Source organism: Ambystoma mexicanum, chromosome 8, assembly GCF_040938575.1.
Source record: "Ambystoma mexicanum isolate Mex_15411 chromosome 8, UKY_AmexF1_1, whole genome shotgun sequence".
NCBI classification, from domain to species: domain Eukaryota; kingdom Metazoa; phylum Chordata; class Amphibia; order Caudata; family Ambystomatidae; genus Ambystoma; species Ambystoma mexicanum.
The window spans coordinates 432,087,712-432,111,802 of record NC_090929.1 but is presented as its reverse complement, the minus strand read 5'-3'; the positions used below and the strand labels follow the sequence as shown (position 1 = coordinate 432,111,802).

Sequence of the window (24,091 nt, the reverse complement as noted above, 5' to 3'; positions counted from 1 at the left end):
ACATCCACATTAATGCATCAAATATAGCACGGTTGCCATGGACCCAGAGGATCTCCATTGCATCAAGCCTTGTGGAGCCAGCTTGCTAAATTCAGGGAGGCTTGGCTGTGAAGAGAAACATTGCATTGGTTCTGAAACAGAAAGTCTCTGCCAATATCAAATGTGTTTAAAGACGTGGACCCCTTGCTCACTGTTCTTAGAGAGGCAACAGTTTCACCTCACTGATGATGCCCAACAAGGCTGAAACACGTGTATGGGGTTACTGATGGTACTCTTGTTCAGGGGAGAATTGCCTAGCATTTCGGGGCTGGACTGCCCCTGGGCAGGACAAAGGCTGATATGCGGGGAAATTTCTTCTCTGTGAAAGGGACAGTGAGCTAAAGATTTGGTAGAGTCTCTCCCAGGGGTTATTCACCCAAGAACAGGTCATTGGGCTGTGTTCGTGCTGGTAGAGAGATTCCCAGACCCCCCTTTGTTTTGAATAAATTAACTTTGGGTTTCACCCTAAGTTAACAGGGCGATCCAGACGTGGACCCCTTGCTCACTGTTCTTAGAGAGGCAACAGTTTCACCTCACTGATGATGCCCAACAAGGCTGAAACACGTGTATGGGGTTACTGATGGTACTCTTGTTCAGGGGAGAATTGCCTAGCATTTTGGCGCTGGACTGCCCCTGGGCAGGACAAAGGCTGATATGCGGGGAAATTTCTTCTCTGTGAAAGGGACAGTGAGCTAAAGACTTGGTAGAGCCTCTCCCAGGGGTTATTCACCCAAGAACAGGTCATTGGGCTGTGTTCGTGCTGGTAGAGAGATTCCCAGACCCCCCCTTTGTTTTGAATAAATTAACTTTGGGTTTCACCCTAAGTTAACAGGGCGATCCAGACGTGGACCCCTTGCTCACTGTTCTTAGAGAGGCAACAGTTTCACATCACTGATGATGCCCAACAAGGCTGAAACACGTGTATGGTGTTACTGATGGTACTCTTGTTCAGGGAAGAATTGCCTATCATTTCGGCGCTGGACTGCCCCTGGGCAGGACAAAGGCTGATATTCGGGGAAATTTCTTCTCTGTGAAAGGGATAGTGAGCTAAAGACTTGGTAGAGTCTCTCCCAGGGGTTATTCACCCAAGAACAGGTCATTGGGCTATGTTCGTGCTGGTAGAGAGATTCCCAGACCCCCCTTTGTTTTGTGTTTAAAGAAAGGTGAACATCTTGGGAGGATAGCTCAGGGGCAACGTGCTCGCCTTGGAAGCAAGACGACACGGAGCAACACATGTTCGATCCCCAGGTCCGTGCTTAGAAACCTCTGCGTAATAAGCGCGTTATAAATAACTTATCATATCATATCTTTGGACCAATTGCTTGCCCCAATCCCAAGGCTATGATGACCATCCTAGCCCTGGATGTCATTTACTTGATGATGACAAACTACAAGAGCGCGAGGGAAGGAAATAATACACAAAAGAATGCAATTACCAGCTTAGCAAAAGATGTCCCCTAAAACCTCAGAGCAGCCTAAATAGCGGGCGTATCTGTCTTTCGTTTGTGGGGATACATCTATTTATGAGAGAAGCCAAATGTTGGCTAAAATGTCTTGCTTCAGTTAACAGCTGTGGAAGCCAAATCCCAGTCGGTAGTTGGGTAGTGGCTCTCCCAACGAATCGAGTTCTCCTATGCTCCCAAAAGTCCTTGTATCTAGACAGAGGGGGTGCAGAGGTCGAACCAGGCAACCATTTCCCCCTCTGGCTTGCCCTCCGATCAACTCTCTCTTCAGCTCTGGTGTCTGTTGGTTAAGCCGGAAGTTACTGCCAGGAGACACTGCAGAGGGAGGTGGGAGCAAAATACCCAGCTTCCTCTGGGTAACACCCCAGCACCAGTCTGTGTCCCCAAATTCTGCTTATTGTCGCCCCTGGGGGCAACCGGACATGGACTCCCTCAGAGAGGCAAAGCTTCACCTCACTGTTGAGGCCCAACAAGGCTGAAACACATGTATGGGGTTGTTGTTAGTACTCTTGTTCAGAAGAGAATTGCCATAGCATTTCGGTGCTGGACTGCCCATGTGGGTGGGACAAAGACTGATATGCAAATGGATATTTCCCATCTGTGAAAAGTACAGTGAGCAAAAAGCAGATGGCTGCGATCTCTCAAAGTGGTTAAAAACCACTGAACAGGTTATCATGCCGTGTTCTTACGAGAGAGGGGCGCCTGCTACCTTTTTTTGTATTTTTGGAAGGAACTTGAGGTTGGTCACCCTAAGTTACCTGGGGGCAACCAGACGTGGACTCCCTGCTCACTGTGCTCAGGGAGGCACAGCTTCACCTCACTGATGAGGCCCTACAAGGCTGAACACATTATGAGGTTGCTGTTGGTACTCTTGTTCAGAAGGGAATTGCCATAGCATTTCGGTGCTGGACTGCCCATGTGGGTGGGACAAAGACTGATATGCAAATGGATATTTGCCATCTGTGAAAGGTACAGTGAGCCAAAAGCAGATGGCTGTGAACTCTCAAAGTGGTTAAAAACCACAGAACAGGTTATCATGCCGTGTTCTTTTGAGAGAGGGGCACCTGCTACCTTTTTTGTATTTAAGGCACCTACAAATGCTAAATGCCAGGATACCTGAAAGAGATGCCACCTTTCTGACAGCCACGCATGGGTGTGGCTTGTGCTGATGAGTCCTATGCCCCAAGGTGTAATCGTTGCCGCGGTGCCGGAGTTAGAAACACGTTACGCTGGCCCTATTAAAACGGTCTGAAGAAACTGGTTAATTACTTTGAGAATCAAGGGTTACTTTTTGGTTCATGGAGAATTACAGTAACAGGCAGGTAACTCATGCTTCTCCAGCATTACAACGTTCACATGTACACATGCACTTCGTATAACTAAATGAACTTATTTCAGCTGATAATGTGGGAGTTGAACCCCATTCCTTCCCCTCAACCGGACGGACGGCCCATTTGCACGTGTGTTGCCAAAGTAGTGTTTGCTGAAGGTGTCCACGCTTCTCCACATGCAAACATTGCATTTCTCTTGCAGGGCGGCATTGCTGAAAAGAGCTGATGTGGCCACCTTCGCAGTCGCAGAGTGTGCTGTAAACCTTCCTGGGAAGGGTCTTCTGGATCGCCGATCTCAGAACCTACTGCAGTCTGAGATCCAGTGACCAGTGCTCTACTTAGCAAGGGCCTGGTCTTTGCCAAAGTTTTTCCAAATGCCACAAATCCCTGAATTGTCAGAAAGTTTCTGTTACAGATACATCAGCAGCACTGTACTGTCTTGGATGCTAACATATGTACAGTTCTATCCACCAGTGAAGAAGGATTCAGGAAAAACGCTGGAACTACAAATGACTGGTTTATATGAAAATCTGAGAGTACTTCAGGTATAAATTGTGGATGTCACCTGATAATGCAGAAAAACACTGCATCACGCCAACCCGTCTTGGCCAGCTACCGCACTGAGAGCGCAAGCCTGATCTGATCTTCTGGCTGAAGGAAATTCGTGAATCTGATGTTTAAGACATTCCTTCACAACCAGAACTGAGAACAGATGAGATTTTTTCCTGCACTCCCCCTGTACCCCGAAGACATTCATGTGACCACTTATAATCAAATGTTGTAGAGCTGTTTCAAGACAATGAGGATAGCAAAATGTCGTTTGATTGACAGCTACGGATGCAAGCTTTTGCTTCTGCACCAAAAACCTTTCTTCTTTTTTTCATAATAATCTTAGGTTGATGTACAACATTTGAAATAAGACCAAACCTGTGTTGAGCCTATCATCTAGTTATGGGTTCCCATGCACCCATCTCCTTTTGGGTTGTTCACCATGATCTAACATGTTGGGAGAGGACTTGAGACTGAAGGAAAGTACTTTTGACTTGAAAGTGTCTTCCCATCACAGGATATCTAAGCAATGATCCATGCTATTTGTGAATGGGTGTGTAAAGAACGTCCAAAGCAAAAAGGTGAGCTTGTTTGGAAACTGAGTGAGAGGCTCAAGAAAAATCTTTTGAAAGTCTTTTTGGTGGTACACATTTTGGAACCCTTCTGTGCAGTACAGCTCTTAGGCATTTTCTATTCTCTTTGGCCACAAACTGCCCAGAATGCATGTCCCAAGGCCTTTTTTCCTTGGAAATCTCCTGTATGCGCTCCTGGTTATTGCGGGTTAGGCTACCTATATGTGGTGTATCGCACCCACTGAAACACCAATAAATAAATGCGTTCTAGTCTAACAACTGCTTCAACAGAAGCGTTGGATAAACTGGGGCCACATCACAATGAATACCGGAAGTACTCTCAGATTCTACTGTCGAAAAAAAGACTTTGAGGCATCACCATTTCTACATCCTCTTGATAGCTCATGTGTCACCGACCATACTTGTGTAGCGCCCTATGTAGCAGCAGTGGTCTCAAGGCACCCTCTGAAGGAAGTAAGTCCTTCAGATTAGGTGAACATTTGTGATGGATAAGGAGCTCAAAATCCCCAAACAGTTGGAAAGCCTTCGTTTCTGTAAACAGTAACTGCAGTAGGTTTCTAGAGTGGCTAAACCACCAATACACAGAGAATGTCTATCAAAACTTCATTCATTTGTTTGTACTTTGGGTCTAAAACAAGTACGTGGGAGCCAGACAAGACCTGTCATTGGAGTGCCTAAAGCCATTGGCTGTACTCTGGGTCTGCAACTTTCGTTACGATTGATATAGCCATCTGTCACTCTCCCGTTGTCTAGGAGATATGATGAATCTGCCTTGCTGTGTTCAAGTAAATTCCAGCCAAGCCTCCCTCGTGACCCAATTCTCCTAGTTGTGTTTTGCAAGCAAGGCAGAGCTCTCAACATCTCTAATAGTCAACGAAGCTGATACTTCCACTGCAACCTTCTACTCTCTCTCTGAGTCAAGGCAAAGTACTACTGATACTGTTATCAAATGCTGGCATCTCTGCAGACATGTGTCAGCAACCACTGAGACTGGGGAACGCCCAACACCCAAGAAAATAGCTAAAACCTCTGGTTGGTTGGGATGACAGACCGGTATGTTGGCTGCAAGAGGAACAGAGAGGGGGATTCTCATTGCCACCTTGTATGGATAATCTAACACATCCAGCATAAGGATGGGAAAGGAAGAATAGCTCAGGGGCAACGCCTTTGTCTTGGAAGCAAGGCAATGCGGCCCAACACAGGTTCCAATCCCGAGCTCACGCTTAGAACCACACGCTGGTATTAAGCACATTATAAATGAACGATACAATAAATACAAATAAATAAAAGGAAGTAAGTTCTAACCTACAGAATATTAAAACTGTTCTTTCTGGCCTGCCATTGCTGGAGTTTACAATTCTCCAGCAGTGCTTTGCAAGAGCCCCAGAAAACTGAATAGTCATGGGTGGGCAACACCCTGCTGCGGCCTTTAGTCTTCACAGATTCTCTCTATATTCAAATAAACCCTCCAATAAGTCATGCAGCTCCTCAAATGGAGAAGGATCCACTGGGTGTAGAGGTCCATGTTGCTGACCTTTCAAAGTAAGGCGAGGAAGACTTTAACAAGGAACATGCTAGGGTGTAGACACCGCTGTAGGCGCATAACGGGGCCGACAGCATCAGCAATGAACATTTGACTGATGTAAAGACACACAATAAAACTATGACATTGTAAAAACCTAGACAATATCATGAGACGTGAAGGATGCCTTTTGCTGGTTAGTAGGAGAGGTCTCAAGCACCCATGGTTCCGTAGACGATGCCCACTGGGTCTTGTATTGTAAGGTCAGTTCAGCTGCATTCTGAGAGCCCGGATTGAGCTCATTTATTTTCCAGGCATGGACTCATCTTGCAGAAGCTGTGGAAGGCTCTTACAGGGGTCCATTCAAAGTCCTCGCCATTGTCGGAGTCTAGGAAGTGTCGCACTTTCCTGCTTCGCCTTTGCACCATAACCTTAACCTTTCTCGAAGGCTTTGTCTGCAGATTTCACAAACTACTAACGCCTTATGTGGAGCCATCATGCAAGTCTGCACACACCTGTCATATTCACGTGCCAGCATGGGCCTAGCCATAGTTAAGGAAGACATATCGGAAAGAAACATGAAAAGCTTCCCCAAGGTAAATTGCAATAGCAAGGCTACCAGATGAAGGCACATTGCTACTACTCAAAAGCCTCCGTCATGACACAGAGTGTAAGATGCAAATATCACACTCTACACCAAGTGTGGAGTCTAACGAGTAATTGGCAATATGCAGACAAATAAATTGACGGTTTGGTTACAATTTAGATGGATTTCTCCAAAAAAAGCTGCAAACGAGCCGAAACAGATTGCCACTGTTTCGCCAAAAACAAAAAAATCAGAAGGTGTTGTGGGTGGTGCTTTATGGCACCTTCTTTCACATCACCACCATGACTGGAAAGCGGGCGCCCAATAGTTTTAGCTTATAAAGCTGTTCCGTCTGGAGGGATGTTCAAGGCAGCACATGGACCTATGCAAGATATAATGCATTAAGACTGTGGCTGAAAGGATAGGGAATGCATTCGGGAGCTTTCTGACTAAGGTGATTGAGACAGAAATAGTCCATGAAAGGCAAAAGGCCAAAGAGGATGACTATATCACTAGCTAAGCAAGAGTGCAGCAAAGAAGGTGACCATTCAGATTACAATGGGACAGCATGGAGTGGCTGGAAGGTCCTTAACTGCCTTTGGTTACTGACATCCTATGCTGCTGCATAAAATGCCCCTTCAGCACCGGAAAGACCTGTCCACCTGACATTGCTTAGTGTCTGTGTCCCAGACACCCCCTTCCCGCAGACTCTCACTCACTTCTCTTGGAACTGCAGGAAACCGGGCTTGACCTGAGGCTTAGCATTTTCCAGTGATGTCGTTGCCAATGGTGATGCTGCAGTGATGGTTACTGTTGCAGGAATCTGTGGCATCTGGGGTAAGGATGCCGCCAACTGCTTCCATGCCAGGAGTGTAGGGGTAGAGGGCAAGGGTGCCAGGCTTGGAGTGGCAACCTCCAGGTTTGATGGCGCTGACATGACAACTGCAGAAGGAGATGGAGGCAGAGATGCCTTGGAGTCCATGGGAGTCGGACATGTAGATCCAGCCCCGCCATCTGTCCGGAAGTGAAAGCTGAAAAGGAAAGAAATAATAACATTAGGAGATTGAGCATGAAGAAGATGCTGGAGTAAGATAGGGAGAGCTGCATGGTCCTAACAGTCAGGGTTGTCTGGAAGGAATCTGGGAACAGCCAAGAAATTACCTCCGGGATACTGGCAAACTGCCCTTACAAACTCCACTGCCTGATATGCCAGTATTACCAGGATATTATGGGCCGCGGTGGAGTCCTACAAGACTCCATGGGATGGGATTGCCTGAATCACTGGCACTGGTATTACTGGTGCTGGTGATTTAGGCATTTCTTTGCCAGTAGGGGTCTGATCTACCGGCAGGTCAGGCTTACCGGGAGATCGGTGGCCTCCACCGGCAAACTTGAAGTGTGCCGATCTGGAAAAAGTGCCGTACCTGGAATTACCAACATTTTTTCTGCCATTTTATCTAGACTGGCACCCTTATAATGGGGCCCAATGTCTTTCTATAGAGTAAGACAGTGTCTGAACTACTTTCTGTGGCATCTGACTGTGGCACAATTGCCCTCTGTGCATTGTGCCCACTGTAACACTCTGTATGGTTACATAACGCAGCTCTGCGCCCTTCCTGATCACAGTCAGGGTACTCTCCCTGTCTCTTGCTGCCCTCAATGCATCTCCCACAGGGGGCAGCACTTACTTGGCGTGTTTTATGGCCCCATCCATGGTGCTGAAGAGAGCGCCACACTCCAGCACTGCACAATGGAAATGCGCCTTATGGAGAAAGTCGCAGCAGGGATCGCAGACATCGCTAGGCCCAAACCTGCAAACACAAGAGTGTGTCAGAGCTAAGCCCACGTCAAGGAGTGTGAATGCAGAGGCATGTTTGAGTAAGAGATGGGGGGTGTATGCTATATGCACACAGGCGTGTGTTTGTGGCTGCGTAGGAAGTTTTGTGTGTGCTCTGAGGGGTGTGTGCAAGCCCCTAGGATGTATATTTGTGTGGCCATGTAGTGTATGGACAGCAGTATGTGTCACAGGAAGGATGTGCATAGCTGTGCACTGGTCTAAGCCTGTGTGTACACGGAGGTGCTATGTATGCAAAAGGAGGGTGCCTGCATAGGAGTGTAGGCGACCTATGTTCAGGCATAGAAGTGTGTGCATGCAGGTGTTTGTATGTACACTTTGGTGTGCAGTCATAATGTGGAAAAAAGAATGTTGAATTACAAAAATGTCGAAAAAATGTTGAAATGTTTTTTTCTCGAATGCTTTCTTTTTATATTTACATGTTTTTTTTGGGGTCCCGCAAGTAAAAAAAAAGTCAAAACAGAAAATAAAATAAAAAAATGGGGATTTTGGGGGGAACCCCCCATTTCAAACAAAAAACAAAGAAAAAAAGACAGACTTTTTTTTCGACATTATGTTTTCGACATTTTGACTTTCGACATTATGTATTTCGACATTATCACTATAAACTGTATACTTCGTATCTACGTGGGTTGCGTTCCACCTGGTGGATCAGCCACGTACGTGCCTATGTGTCTGTGCACTCACAGGGTGTTTTCCAATACTTCAGGCCCTCTATCTGCATCGCTTTGGACTTGATCTGGGCCTGTACCATATCCGTCTCTGCTTTCTGTATGTGTAGGAAGTCCTCTGCTACCCAGGAATCACTCCACTTACCTTCGGAGGTAGGTTTTCCAGGGCTCGGGTGCCTTGATACCCTCTGCTTCCCCCAGCTCGCATGGCTCTGTCTTCACACCCGCCACAGCACCCTCGCCTGCCTCTAGAGTCTGTGCCTGCAATGGGCACAAGAGCATGCCTTGATCAGGTTAGAGTGCAGGGGGACACTTCAAGCAGGCCCCCGGGGCACAGTTGCAAGGCTCCAAGGGGCAGAGGTAACCAAAGAGGCTGATGAAACCCAAAGGAGAGTTAGGGGAGAAGGTGGGGGCAGGACAGAGTGAGCAGAAGCTGAAGGTGAAAGGCCAGGGACATATAGGAAGGTTCAGGCAGAAGGTGGTACGGGGTGACTGGCAGGACAAGGTGCGGATGAGAGTGGGAGAACGAAGAGCCAAGGGTGTGGGACAAGATAAAGCGCTATGGGTTTACGTGGTAGATGGAATGATTCGGGAAATATGAGGGAGCAGGCATGGCAGAGCGAGACTAGGGCGAGCGATAGGAAGGGGCGGAGTCAAGAGAATCGGAGGAGGGGCTGGGATTTGGTAAGGGGGAGAAACTGAAAGAGGAGGAGACCACGACAAGACAAGAAGGATGTAGGTGATTTGACCGAATCCATGTTTATGAAGTAATCAATTATTTTTTTATTGTTGGGGGCCAACCCCTCGTAGCCCACCCTCCTTCCCCCTACCTTTATTAATATTCCCTACCCCACCGCCACATATAATTTATTTTTAAAGTTTCTTTCTGTAAAAACATTTAAAAACTATTCGGTCACTTCTTCCTCGAAAACATTGGATTCAGTCACGTCTACGGTATCGAGACAAGAATGCCAGGAAACCATTGGCAAATAGTCCAGTACCACCTTTTGAACACCCAGGCCACAAACCAATCCCCCAGGCTCTTCAGACTTCATGTGCCCCATCCCTGCACCCTCTCCCCATCCCGCCCTCTCAACCATCAGCCCGTCTGGTGCACTAATGCAAGGCTGCTCTCACCTTATTCATGAGCGATGACAGGACAGTTGTGGTCCCTGTGGCACCATGGCTGTTGCATTCATTACTGGAATACACAAAGGGGCACTGTTCAGAGCAATGGAATTTAACAGAGCGTCCCCTCCTTAAGCCACACACTTCCCCACCACACCCTGTCACACATCTCTGCAGGTGCATTGGCCTTCGGCATTCTGTGGTGTCCCGCTGCGTGACCGAGGCGTGCAGTTGCCCTGTGCATGAGGCATCCTGCTGCTCTCTCCTATCTCAGATGTAAAGGGGCTGAGCTGAGGGGGGGGGGGTTCTTACTGACTGTGTTGCTCCCGGAGGAACCCTCTTCTGCTTGCAACTTGAAGTGCACAGAGCCATCACACAGATGCGTGCACCCTTTAGTGCAATCCGGCCCTGGCTTCTTAAACGAGTGAAGGAGAAGTCTGCAAGTGTGCGTGCAATGCGGGGGTCCTGATGGGGGAGGGTGGTGTAAGGGCTTCTGTCTATCTCCTACTGCTGGAGAGGTACTGTCTTTAGGAGTGAGGTTTTAGGGTAAGCCTCACTCAAGACATGCCAATGTGGCCCAGTGTGGCATGGATAAGGTCTTACTAAGGAGTCAACCAGAGGTGGTGTGTATCATGCTTTCTTTAGTTAGATCTCAGTTCCTTTGTCACTTGGATGTCCTGTGCATGTTTGAGAGAGCCTGGTTGAAGGTGTCTCTCCTCCCAGACAAAAGCACTATTCACTTAACTATCCACCTACCTTAAGACTCCTATATGTTGGTAACTCTTCCCCCAAGCCCAACCACTGGAGACCATGGACTCTCAGAGGTAACCCAAGCCACTCTCACGAGAAGCCAAACGCTTGGGTTCCCAGCGGTGTCCCTCGCCTCCAAGATTGGTCAACAGGTAAAGTGCTGCTAGGAACTGTCTGCATGCTGCCTAACTATGCATTCCTTTTACTGAGGAGTCAGAGTCACTCATGGATCGTCCATCCTCACCTCCACCTTCATTGTCTCCTCTTCAGGAACTCATATCTCACTTTCTTTTGCAGTGTTTTGAGGTGGCATCCGTGCTATACAAGCAACCAGCATAGCATGTTACTTACTGAGGTAACTTTGATATTCTGCCCTAATCGCTTCTTTGTATACAACTAGTGGAATGGCCCCAGTACAAGTAGGACATAGAGATGGTTCTATGTTGTTTTGCCGAAACAAATTACTCTGGTGTAATTGACTTGGGTGCCATTACTTTGGGGCTTTTCCTTGTTTATTTGTTTTTTAAATGGGGTCAATCCCTCCATACCCCCTATCTTGCCACTTACACCCCCACACACAATCCCTCCAGCCCCCCACACCCCTAACCCTCAAAATACATAGTCTTATTTAATTCCCCACGAAGTAATGCTCTGGACGTAAATTACAATGGAGTCATTTGCTTCAGCAAAACAACGGCAGACCCTTACATTAGGGTTTGCTTGCATATGCATCAGGGGTCAAGTCCTAAGAATTAAAGTGGGGGGACTCATCCACAAACGCAATCGGATGTGACGCTACCAGAAATTAGCATAACAAGGTGAAATATGGGCATTTCATTAAATTGGCTTTTACGTAACCACCAGAATTGCAAAGGACGAATGGCATTTGCCTTTCATATATTTGCCACAGAGCGTGAGAAGGAGATAGAGGGGGAATGAGCCGTGAGCTGAGGAGGCACCAGCTGCAGTCTTATGGAGGCCACATCCATGATGCCCAAAGATGGGCTGGAAGGCCCTTCTAGGCCCTGTGTCACCTGTGAATTTAGGCATTCATTCTTGGCAGAGCTTTGCAAAGATGTTGTGCAAAAGCTCCCTGAACAGCATGACTTCCTTCTTTCCTCAGTGCCTCCGTGCACCAGTCTAAGGATGCAGTGGCAAACAGAGCGGCCATCTTAGATGTTCCTCCTCACATGGAATCTTCCTGTTGCACTACACGCCGAGACGCTGATATGCAGTGCTTTTTCATATGTGATCACTAATTACAATAATATGTAGTCACTTTTTGTATTGTATGTACGTTTATGTATAATTGTTAGGTATGTACTGTTAGGTTTTTATATTTTGTTTTTTGGTTAGCACAGACAATTCATTTGTCTGGCTCTTTTGTGTTGGAGTGGTGTATTCAAATGTATGAGCACATACATGTAGTAGAGGGCACAGTTCTGTTCACGATCATTTTGTACATTTTTTGATGATGTCAAATGTTGGTATTGGAGTGTGTTCAAATGTGTATGAATATTTTTAATTAAATAAATGTGTTTTGAATATGGAAGACGCAATATTGAGTTCAAATATCATATCATCGCCTCGGGGACCCTGCATTGTGGGACTGTGCCAAGACCCGGACCATGTAAAGGCAACGAGCCGCAGTTTAGCCTTTGCAGGGCTCTAAGGAGGGCACAGGCGGGAGCAAAGTGAACGGCGCATGTGCGGCTGCTTTGGGGAGGCATGGAGTGCTCGCTTGAAGCACTCCATGCCACTTGAAGCGGGACTTTTGCTGCATGACCAAAGGGAGCCAGAAAACTCAACGAGCCTTCTTCTTCTCCGGAGGAGGACTGAACCACCCTCTGTAAATCTATAGTTGGGCAAAGTATGGAACATTCTTGCTATGGATAAGCTTACCGCTAATATGAGGGACTCTCTCCTAACGTGTATGAATGTGTAGGCGCCGTTTCTGAACTGTTTGCAAAAAGACTTCAATTCCCTAACATGCCCAACTCGACTGAGAGTTCTCAGCCTGATCGAAATACCCTGAAATGGGTATCCAGTCAATATATCTAAAACATTACGGAGAGGTACATTTCAGAGTGGATCATAATACCGAAATGAATACCCCCTCCCCAAATTAAAAATAAATAGATAAAATCATTGTTTATCAGTATTTTTTCCGTGATGAAATTTACCATTTTGTAATTGTGGTCGCTGAATTCACATATAACCCTAAAATGTACTGCCTGGTTATTGCTAGTTTACGTACTTCCTCGATAATTTGCTGTAACCTTATTCTGATGCCCGTGTGTACTCCTGATGGGGATGGTGGTGGGAAGGAGGAAGGGGAGGGGGATTGATGTTAAATTAAGCTATGTAAAGCCTTCATTGTTAAATACCGGATTGTTCTGGGCATTGTTGAGAACATCAAACAATTAATCCAACTTTACCTTGAAGGAACAAAAAACACAATGAGCGAGAACATGACATTAAACTAGAAATAAAGTTGAACTAGAACACACAACAGAAAAAGCTGCTAGGGTTTGGGTGTGAGGCAAGCCGGCACTGTGCATTCACCCTGGGTGGTGGAGAAAAAGGGGCTCAGGTTGTGCAGCTGCGCCAGTGTGGTGGGGAGAGTCCTAGGTTTGATGCTGGGCTGGCAATTACCCATGGACTAATATTTTGAGTGCAGCACTACATGCGCGGGACCAGCCCACCATACACAGGGACCCCCAAGTCAGCGTCCTTGTGATGTTAAGCTCTCTCTGTGGAATTGGGGCTTTGCGTGGCCTTCTCCTGTGGTGGCGTGACATTAGGCCTCTGGTCTTTCTCCCTCCCACAGATCTCTCCATGCCCTGCTCACCTCTCCTCCTTCACTCTGAGATCCAGGCTCTGCTCTTGCAAGGCGTTTCGGGCATCCATCGCCATCCCATCGGATGGCTCCTGCTTCACATGCGTTGAATGCAACCATCCTACAGACAAAGGCTGCCCAGGGCCTGCGGAGAGAGATAGACGATGAGCAGAGCACAGGCAGACAGCAGCTTGCCAGGGCATATACAGTGCCCCACCGGTGAGCGAGACAAGAGAAGCCCAAAGCCCCAACCTGGAACAGACCACAAAGACAGTGCAGAAGAAAGGGGGTGGCCAATGGCTACGCTAAGAGACATAACATGAGAAGCACATGGGCAGACATTGTGCAGATGTGGAGGCGATGTCTAAACATGGGAATAGCCATGCCAGACATTCGTGTTAGGTTATGTAAAAAAATTCTAGATCGCAGTTTAGACCTGCAGGTCTCATGGGGATGTGGATTCCTTATCGGGAGGGAAAACAGTTTGCAAAGATCAACGAGACTAGACAAAAAGAAAGACTAGAACAGATATGTTTGTAACAACCTACGGAAGGCGAGATCATCAACAATGGCACGCAGGGCCAATGGAAGTGAGTTCCGAAGCCTGGAACCGAGACAGAGAAAGCTTAAGCATGGGACGCACAGCAGAAGGTGGTTTGCAGATCGTAGATTCCTTGAAGGGACAAACTTAATGTGCTTCTTACGCAACGGGCTCTGGAGCCGTGACGGTCCCGATGGACCAAACAGAGGGAAGACCTTGAGTGTACACTCCCAACAGTAAAATGAAAACACCAAGCACAGTGCAGGCAGACCAAGGGGTGCCCGCTTCCGACAATGCAATGCACTGTGAGTGCGGGTGGGAGATGGGTTGCCTGGTGATTAGAGTGAAAGACAAGCCTGGAACTCGGGGCTCACCATCCCCATTCCATCTGGGGGAAGAGCCACCCTCAGTGTCCAGTGGCAGACAGAGCAGATACTCACCACATTCAGAGGCGGAGCCTGGCTTCAGGGCTGCAGCTGCCAATCTGGCCATCATGGGTGAGATGAGACCTTTTGTGGCAGAGATTCGGTCCATAATGGAGGTGCTGGTCAGGGAGGACGAGCTAGGGGTATTGCTGGTCCCAGAGCCCGCTTGGGAAGGAGTCTCTGCTGGGGCAGCACTGGAAGAAATCACAGTCATTAGATTTGTCCCACTGACAGGAAGTGATGTGTTCAGGCGGTAGAACGGGCTGGCTCCAGGAAGTGTAGAATTGGAGAGAGCCATGCCCAGGGGCATATTGCTGGGCAGGGTCTGAGACAAGAGGGTGGAGATCTTGCTTACAGTGGGCATGGGGTTGTTGGACTTGGAGGCCTGCGGAGAAGCGCAGCCCCCTGAGCCGGGGAGGATTACCGACACGGAAGACTGCTGACTCGTGGGGGAGGCACTCAGGCTAGAGTTCTTGCTACTCATGGCCGAGAAGTCAATGAGGTCATCGTTGCTGGAGTCATCCGGCTCATCCTTGGAGCCCATGAGCGAGGAGGGCAGGCCCAGGACACCAGCACTGCGGACATGCCGGCGCTCATGCTTGCGCTTGTGCGAGGTCATCTGGCTGGTGGAGGTGAAGGTGAAGCCGCAGCCGGCACGGATACAGTGGAAGTGGTTGGTGGCCTTGCTGTAGACACAGCCGTCATACTTGCACTCCTCGTACTTGTAAAACTTCTTGAAGCCATCTTTGGCGTACGCGTCATCCTTGATGTGGTAGCTCTTGTGCTTCTCGATGTCGCACTTGTTCTTGAAGGTGAACGCACAGCCGGTCCGCCTGCAGGGAGACACAAAGGGGAAGGAACCTGAGAAAGAGAAGTGGGCTCAAGGAAAGCAGGAGAGGGGGGCTATTCCTCAGTGTTTCTTAGAGCTTGTGGCAGAACCCAGCAACAATACTGGTCACAGAAATTCCTTTGAGGACTAATGATATTCATTGGGGGCCATTATGACCCTGGCGGTAGCCGTGCCAGTAAATACAGGCATGGCGGTTGCCGGACTCATGAATTTTTCCGGCACCCGGCAATGGGGACTTACTGGGGCATTACAGCCCCGGTGGTCCCAGTAATTCCCCATTGCTGGGTGCTGGAAAATATTACTCCCCATTCCCATTTGAGTCCCATTGGACTCAATGGGAATGGAGAGGCAGATGCACCGGCACCATTCGTGAATGGTGCCGGTGCATCCATTAAGGTCTGCGCGCAGGTGCCGTTCCGCCCACCAGGTCAGACCTGGCGGGCTGAAAGGCTCCTGCTCGCAGAACTCGTAGTTTGCCGGTCCGGAAACAATGGTACAGACAAGCTTACCGGTACCGTTATTTCCGGACCGGCAAAATTATAATGAGGCCCATTGTGTTTTGGCCAAAAGTGCACATCACATGCTCACACTCTTTGGGAGTGTGTAGTCTGGCCTTTTGTGGAAGTGCATCGTATACAAATAGCTAAATGTGTGGTCTGTTATATAAAACATCATGCTCTCCTATAGCTGCAGCGAGTGGCCTGTGGACAGGCCACGGGCTCCGCGTCTAAAGTAAGCACGCATACTAAGGACCCACCTTGTGCATGGTGCTCTTTTCGCCTGCTATGCATGTGTGCTGCGGTCAATAGACACAGGTCTTGCTCACAGCAGTGTCTTCATTCTCAGTGGAAGTGTGTGTGTGTGTGTGTGGTACAGGCAGAGTGCGTGGCCTACGGCGAGGGTCAGCGCCCAGGCCCCTGCTCACCTGCAGTGGAAGTGTGTCGTCTTCTGTCCGTAGAACTGACAGTCCAGCGTCCCACAGTCCTCCGTGGCGCGGAATCGCTGGAAGCCATCGTTGATGAGCTGCGTGTTCTTTTTATGGAAGTTTTCATGGGTCATGACATCTGAGGTGCTGGTATAAACCTTATTGCAGCCCACCTGTGGGAGGAGAAGAGTTCAGCAAAGACGGGGCTCGACTGTTACCCAGAGAAAGGCCACATTGTACATTCTGATGGTTCTATGTGATTTTACCGACGTACATTGCAGAGTGGTACATTTCATTGCAGAAAAAATACGAAAAACACAATTACTTTGTATTATTTTGTTTGGGGTTCCCCACCCAAACCCCACGTTTTTCTACCATTATAACAGCACCCCAACCCGGCCCATTTTAACCCCTTACCCCACTACCCTTAAATTGGCGGGAGGTGTCCAACAGGTGAAAGGCGGAGGAAGAACAGCTGGATTCTGTGCTTTGGGATTCCTAGGCAATGGAACTTCCCACAGAAGTGTCTGCGCACTGCCTAAGTTACGCACACATCTAGAGAAAGTGAGTTTATCCAATAAATAAGAATGCCAGTCATAGTAGGTGGCATGCTCCGCCAGGACTGGCCTCGGCAACCAGTATAACTCCCAGACAATAAGGGAAACGCAATCAAGCTTCCTTGCTCCCTTCATTTCTTTATTTGAGTTTTATAAGATGCCATCCGCGACCATAATTGCTTCGTAGACACATTCGGATCAAGTTAAGTGCAAAGGAACAAGGCATGGGAGAAAAGCACACACGAGCAAGTGCACAAAAGAAGCAAGATAAGCGCAAACCAACAAGGAGCCATGAAGTGCAAAAGTCACACGTGCCCAGAACCCAGGCTCGAGACAGAAATGAAATGATGTAGCAGCCCCATTAGGCTAAAGTTCTGGGCAAGTCACAGGACAACCACGGGGGTCAAGAAGCAAGCAGCAACACTTCCCTAAAACAAAGCCTTTGAATATTTTCTGGAATCGAATATAATTATCCATAGATTTGATCATAGGGAGATCATTCCGGAGGGAAGAGTCTGCACCTGATCAGTATTCTCCCACCCAGTTTCTTTTTCAAAATGTTGTGCAGTCACCGCCATCAGACAGGAAGCCAATCTCAGGGGCCTAGAGGTTAGTGATCTCTTAAGCTTGTGTCTGAGATAAAGTGGACCTTTATTCCAATAGGCTCTGTGCATGAGGAAGAGAACTTTGAACCGGATGCGTGCAGTAGCAGGGAATCGATGGAGGAAGGATGTTCTGGCACAGTATGGTCCCATGGTTTAGGGCCAAGGGTCAGCCTGGCAGCCTTATTCTGGCTGATCTGCATCTGCTTGGTCAGGTTGTTTGGAAGAACAAGGAAAAGGCTATTACAATAGTTAAGTCGTGTCAAAACCATTGCAGACAATACGTTTCCAAAATGTGTTAAGGAGACTAAGGGCCTCATTACGAGGCAGCCATGCCCTCAATAAGGGCATGGCTGCCTCTAAACTCGGGTCCGGGTCCGTGGTCCCTGAATGGGGAAATACCGGGCCATTCCGACTTTGGAGGGCCCAGTATTTTGCCATTCAGGGAACCCGGACTCGGACCATCCCCATTCCCATTCGAGCCCCCATAGGGCTCAATGGGAATGTGGAGGGAGCTAACAACGGGCCCGTCAATAAGGGGCCCGTTGTTAGCTCCCTGGTCCCATCAGGGGACCCGCTAAGCACGTCTGGTACCAGCGCCGTTAAACACATACTGCTCGGGTCGTAATGAGGCCCTAAGAGTGCAGAGAAGGATGTCTTTATGAGATCAAGAACATGACTAACAATAGAAAGGAGATTGTCAAAGATGGCAAGTTTCTTTGCCAATGTCCAAAGGATCGGAAGAGTTTAAAAGGATGGAGACCAAGAGGAGGGAAGAGAAGGAGGGATGGTGTTGCCAATCTAAAGTATCACTAACTTTTTGGAATTGAGATAGGAGTGGTTGCCCATCATCCAATTCTGGATCTGGAGTGGGCAGTCATAGATCTGATGAAGGTCCTCAGGGCGTCCATGGAGCTTGAACACAATTTGTGTATCATTGGCATAGGTCAGAGTGATGGTGGAATGTGGAGTGATGATAAGGGCAAGAAACATCCAGTAGGCATTACACAGCAAGGAGAGAGGAGGGAGCCCTGTAGGACTCCACAGAACAGTGCGATGGGACCGGAAAGGAGCGTGCCGGATACAACCTGACTTTCTCTGCGAGGAAGGGGAGATGAAAAAAAAGGTAAGGGCAGCACCAGATCATCTAAACGATATCTGAAGGTGACCAAGGAGGGTGCCATGATTTACAGTGCCAACGGCCGCTGAGAGATCCATGAGGATGGTGAGGTGTTGACCAAATTGTTTCATCTTTGATGTGGAGCAAGGCATGTTCGGATCCTCTAGCTGACCTGAAGCTGGACTGATAGCCGTGACGAAGGTTGGCTATCTCACTATACCTCCGTCGTTGCTGACTTGGCACTTGTTCAGTGATCTTTGCTAAGGAAGGAGTGTTGTCAAAAAAAGGCGATGGTTTGCAGGTATATTAAGATCCTTATTGTCTTTTTTGAGAAGAGAGGACATGTGCGTCTTCTTTAGGGAGTCTGGGGAAGTCCTTGACTCAAGGGAACTCTTAACCAACACTGGTATAGTAGACCAGGTGGTAAATTGTCTTTACTGGTTTTGGCAGGGCAGGGGTCCACCTGTTCCAAAGAAGCTCTCACGTTCTTAACAAGTGACACCAATTCTGGCTCGGGATGGGCTTGACAGCAGATAAAAGATATATATAAATGGGTAATCCCTATTTTTTTCCCTAATGTTTTTTCCCCTGTCACTAATGCATATTTTGACTCACTGTTATGCACAAAGCTGTTTAAGTTGTAGTATTCCCCTGTTAGAATAGATGAATGATGACTGAATGTTTTAATTGAAAATGTATTAAGTTTGCTATGTTTTGTTAAGCTTGTAATGTTTTTAGGTATTCTTGTGACTATTAAAAAGATAGAATTTTTTGTACCTAGCTGCATTTTTTTGCAATTCTTCCCAAAAAGGCGATAACCTTACTAACAAATTGTACAGGTTAACCTTCATCTTCACCTGTGACCCATACAGGACTTAAAGAGAGGGGTAGTCGATCTGTTTTTTCACAAACTTTTTCAGCAGATAAAAGGACAGGAGTCTTGGGGTCAAGAGCCAGCAGAGCAGCCAATCTGGTCATGCCGCAAATTGATTGGTTAATTTCTTTGATCTTCTCCCAAAAAAAGGAAAAAAGGGCACGTGGCCAAATGGAGAATAGACTCCAAGGGGCAATAGTAGTCAGGGAACTTCAGTCAATATGGCATTTCCATGTGACGGCCTGTACCACAGTATGGATGTCATTAGGACGGATGATGTGTGAGGACTGGATATAATGCAGACCTACCTGGAGAGCATTCTATGTGATTTAATCGCTGGAAATAACATTGAGGGTGACTCGATTCTTTTTTTAAAGGCACTAAACATCCTCCCCAACATATTTTAGGACTGGTGCAATTATATAAACAAACTCCAGTCTTAGAATATTTGGGGAAAGTGTTGGAGAGTGCCTTTAAAAAAATATCGAGTCTCCCTCGATGTTATTTTCAGCGATTATATTATTGGATATCGCTGGGAGAGTAGCGGAGGGATGCACCGGACAAGGGGTTCCAACCTCATGAAACAGGTGAGGTATGACGGTCAATCGGCACAGGAGGGGGGTGAGGAGTGGGCTTGAGAGTCTGGCAATTGGGCCAGGATGTGGGGTAGGAGAGAGAAGTGGGCTAAAGGAGCGCACTTATCAGAGACTGGGCATGTCTCTTTGGGAGTGCTGGAGAAAGGCTGACCCCGCTTGATCCGTTTAATAACCTCAGCTTCTTTTGAGCCGCCTCAGGTGGAAACAGAAACCTCAAGAGGTAACTAAGACTCGAGGAGGGGCCCTCATTATCTGTTTCCTGAAACCAGCATTAGATACATTCAAGGTACAGCCAAAGCGGGCATCTAGGATTGTCCTGGGGCGATGGGTTGGGGCATGAAAGGGTGTGCATGAACTGGGTGAGGAGAGCGGGGAAGTGAGGACCGGTTGGATGTACTGGCTAGGCAGATTATGGGTGCACGCATGTACTGGGGAAGGCAGGTAACATGAGGTATGAGGCTTGGGCGAATCGACATGGTTAGGGGCAGGCAGGAGAAGTGTTCAGAGATTGCTTGTCAGGCTGGTGGCGTAGGGGGTATCACTACATATTATCCCCACCAAAAATATCGCCGTATACATGGTCGTCTGGAACGGCCATAGCCAATATTTTTTGGGGGGATAATTTTTGGGAGCGAGGATTGCGGGGGTGTCCCCTGCTCCTTTAAAAATAATGTGGAGTTGCGGGGGTGTCCCCCGCCGGTTCCATGCCTTAATATCACCGCAAAAATATGGCGATATTTTGGTATATTTTTGCGGGGGTTTTTTAACACATGGAACCACTGTAGGGTGGTGATCACAGACTCAGGGATAAAGGAAGGATTTGTAGGGTCGGAAGTTTAGAGCCTGAGGGCAGGCCCGGAGCAGCAGGGAAGAGGTCGTGGACTTCGCAGGTGCCACAAAGCACGTTTACTACCAGCCAGGATTACAGCGCGATTTAAATCTGACGTATTAGTTGTGTTTTTTACACTAGCCGCCTCGGATGCTGGGACATTTGTGAGGCGATAGCGATGATCCATTTGGGCATCAGGTGCGGGGGCTTCTGAGAATCAACGTATGGCCCTGCCAGTCACCAGTGGAAAAAGAGCGGGAAATCCGTTGGCGGCTCTGTGTGTTTACCTGAAGAACTCGCGGACCAGTGGGTCCCGCGAGGGAAGCGCACTGCCAGCGCCTCTGGAATGCTGCCCCGTCCCTTCCCTGGCATCAGTCTGCCGGGAAAGCGGGCAACTAGGCCATATTGAGTCAAAAACACAGACAGAATCCAAAAATGTGCCGCTGAGCGAGGGCGAGAGGCGGGAAGACGTGAGCTGCATGCCAACATCTGCAGCATGTCAGAGGCAGAGGAACACCAGGGCTCCTCCCCCTCCATCCTTGTCCCCTCACTCGCACATCTGGACCACCTGCTCCCTTCCTCCCGCTCTGCGCACCTTTCACCCAACCACCGCTCTCTGCACGCCCCTTCCACCCAGTGCCACCTAGACCATCGATTCCATTTGCCCCCCCCACACACACACACACTTCCACCTGCTTGCCCTCCCCCCACTCCCCACAGCAGGCTCGCCCCTCTCGCCCCCGCTCTCCCGCCCCTGCCCATCGCTCCCCAGGTTGGTAAGCGGGCCATAACACTTTGACAAATGCCCAAAATGAGTAAGTTAGGCTTTAAATCTCCGGCTTTTTTCCAATATAAAAGGACCTACGCGATGACACCTTGAAAAAAAGCAGAACCCAGAAGAGAGGGAAAAGAACTAAACAAAGCGCTCCTGGGGCCGGAGCCGCAGCGAGCGCTCGGCGTTAAAGCAGAAAAATGTAGGGTTTCTGTAAACAGGCAGCGGACATTACCAGGACCAAGTAAGGACATGAGAGGAGACAGTAGCCGACCCGGGCTCCCGCGTTTACTTTGGCGCACCTTAGGCCAAGTGAGGCGCTAGCACACAGCGCTGCAAGGCCGCCCATGGGGCAGGGGGCCGAGGCTCCTCTCCGGAGGGTCGGCGCTAGGAAAGCGCCCAGAGAGGGGGTCGGGGGAGGGGAGACACTTGGCTCTTCAGAAGGAGTAAGGGCACTGGTAGGGCTCAATAGAAGACGGCTGCAGAGAGGTCTCTCCAATGAAAGGGCACGAACAGGCCTTTCTTACAGTCGGTTGCAGTGTGGTCTCATTAGAGAGGCCCTCGCATGGAATCCCACCGACAGGGCCCTTCAGAAGACCAGTGTAGAGAGGCCTCTCCAATGAAAGGGCACCAACAGGGCTCCCCTACCGAAGGTTGCAGTGTGGTCTCATTAGAGAGGCCCTGGCATGGAAGGGCACCGATATGGACCTTCAAAAGACGGCGGCAGAGAGGCCTCTCCAAGGAATGGCGACAGAGAGAGCTCTTTAGAAGAAGGTTGCAGTGAGGCCTCTGTGGGACTAGGGCACCGCGAGGCTTCTCCCACAGAAGGGCACAAACAGGGCTCTTAAGGCCACAGAGAACACCCCATGCAGAGGCCAAGCAAACTCTTCAGACGGCGGCTGGGGCGGCAGGCCTTCATGTGGCGAGGGCACTGAGTGGCCTCTGCCGTAGAAGGGCATCAATAGGAGTCGTCATAAGACCACTGCAGAGAGGCCTCTCTACAGACTGGGCACCGCCAGGGCTGCCGAGAAGACGGCAGAGTGAGAGGCCTGTCTCTAGGGCTTAGGGTGTTGAGATGCTGGAGGTGTCTGCCTAATATTACCAGGTCACCTCCTCGCGCTAGCCAAGTGTGGTGCTGAGGGCTTTGGGAGTTTAAAGTCAACCCCGAAGGTACTTTAAGTCGGCAGGAACCGGAAGTGTCAGTAAAGAATTCGACGGGTGCCGCTTGAAAGTAAAGGCTGGGAAGAACACCCAGGAAACTGGGAACTGAAGTCGGCAACACGCAGACTTGGGAGAAAGAAGTTTAAAGGAGTTCCACCTTCACTATCTAAAGTGCATTTTTTCCTTTCAAGATAGGGGGTGAAGGGCGTTTTTACCCAGGAATTGAAGGACGCCCCTAAGGAAGCCTCTGCTGGGAGTCCAGGTGCTGGTGTGAGTGATTCTTCCCAGCCCTCCAACCTTTGTGAGGATCCTGGCTGGACGCTGCCCTCTGGTGGACGCCTAGCTGTACTCCAGACAAGGTCCGCATTTGCGCTTTAGTGGTGGTCACCTCCCCAACCCCAGTGTCCCATTTTGGATGTCTTTAGTTGGTACACACATGCAAGTTTTAGCGATAAAGATATTTCTTCACTCTATTGTTAGAATCCGGAACTCTAGTACTTTGCCCATGCACCTCCCTGGAGGATAGCTCAGCAGCAACGTGCTCGCCTTGGAAACAAGATGACAAGAAGCAATACAGGTTCCGGGTCCGCTCTTAGAAACCTCTGGGTATTAAGTGCGTTATAAATATGCAACTAAGACATATTCCTGTAACAGCGCCTCGATGCCCCCGGGGCTGTGTGGGCGCTTTAAAAATGCAAAAGAATAAAATAAATGTAATGTGAGGGGTCTGGCATACAGCCTGTCTGCCACTCGCTGTGCTTATGTGCAGACCCCTGCCAAGCAGTTTCTCTCACAGACATATAGACAGTCTGCACCCACCGATGTACAGCACAGGCAGCCCAACTGCGTATACACAGACACTGCTATTCTTTGCAACCATTCCTCGCTCGCTCTTTTCTCTAGGCTGTATGTTTTTGGCATGAAATGATAAGATTGGTAATTTATAACGTGCTTAATACCCAGAGGTTTCTAAGCGCGGACCCGGGGATCGAACCTGTGTTGCTCCACATCGTCTTGCTTTCAAGGCGAGCGCGTTGCCCCTGAGCTATCCTCCTGAGACATTCCATTTGAATTGAATTAGCCTGGATGCTGTGGCTCAATCATGCATTTTCCTTCTGTAATGCAGGGTTCCTAGTGACTATTTCGAAAACATTTTGTCGAATGACAAACATGTCGAAAATATTTTACCAGAAAAAAAATGGTCAAATTTCTTTTTAAAATGTTTTTTTTGCAATGGGGTTTCACCCCCAAGCCCCCCCTTTTTTAACCCTTTTTATTTACTCGCGAAACAAAAATAAATTGTAAATTAAAAAATAATACATTCGAAATTTGTTTTTTCAGTAAAATATTTTCGACATTTTTGTCATTCGACAAAATCTTTTCGACATATTAACTGGATACCGTAATGCAGGTCACAGGCCTCCTCGTGAAGTACCTTCTTGGTTCCTATCTAATTGTTTAATCTAACTGATACATTTGGAAACAGCACAGGCTCAAAACAGCTCTACTCAGG

General features: G+C 48.5%; 1 protein-coding gene across 8 annotated transcripts in view; it reads right to left on the bottom strand.

Annotated features, from left to right (window-relative positions):
• The window catches only part of CASZ1 (castor zinc finger 1), a 1,374,833-nt gene that overhangs the window by 22,878 nt on the left and 1,327,864 nt on the right, over positions 1 to 24,091 (bottom strand). For all 8 annotated transcript variants that reach the window (XM_069609955.1, XM_069609956.1, XM_069609957.1 and 5 more), the window contains 7 exons: positions 16,068 to 16,240; positions 14,308 to 15,125; positions 13,339 to 13,471; positions 9,747 to 9,810; positions 8,755 to 8,870; positions 7,772 to 7,894; positions 6,803 to 7,114 (listed from right to left, as the gene is read on the bottom strand). In XM_069609955.1, coding sequence (XP_069466056.1) covers positions 6,803 to 7,114; positions 7,772 to 7,894; positions 8,755 to 8,870; positions 9,747 to 9,810; positions 13,339 to 13,471; positions 14,308 to 15,125; positions 16,068 to 16,240 — 1,739 coding nt within the window. The remainder of the gene's footprint in view (positions 1 to 6,802; positions 7,115 to 7,771; positions 7,895 to 8,754; positions 8,871 to 9,746; positions 9,811 to 13,338; positions 13,472 to 14,307; positions 15,126 to 16,067; positions 16,241 to 24,091) is intronic.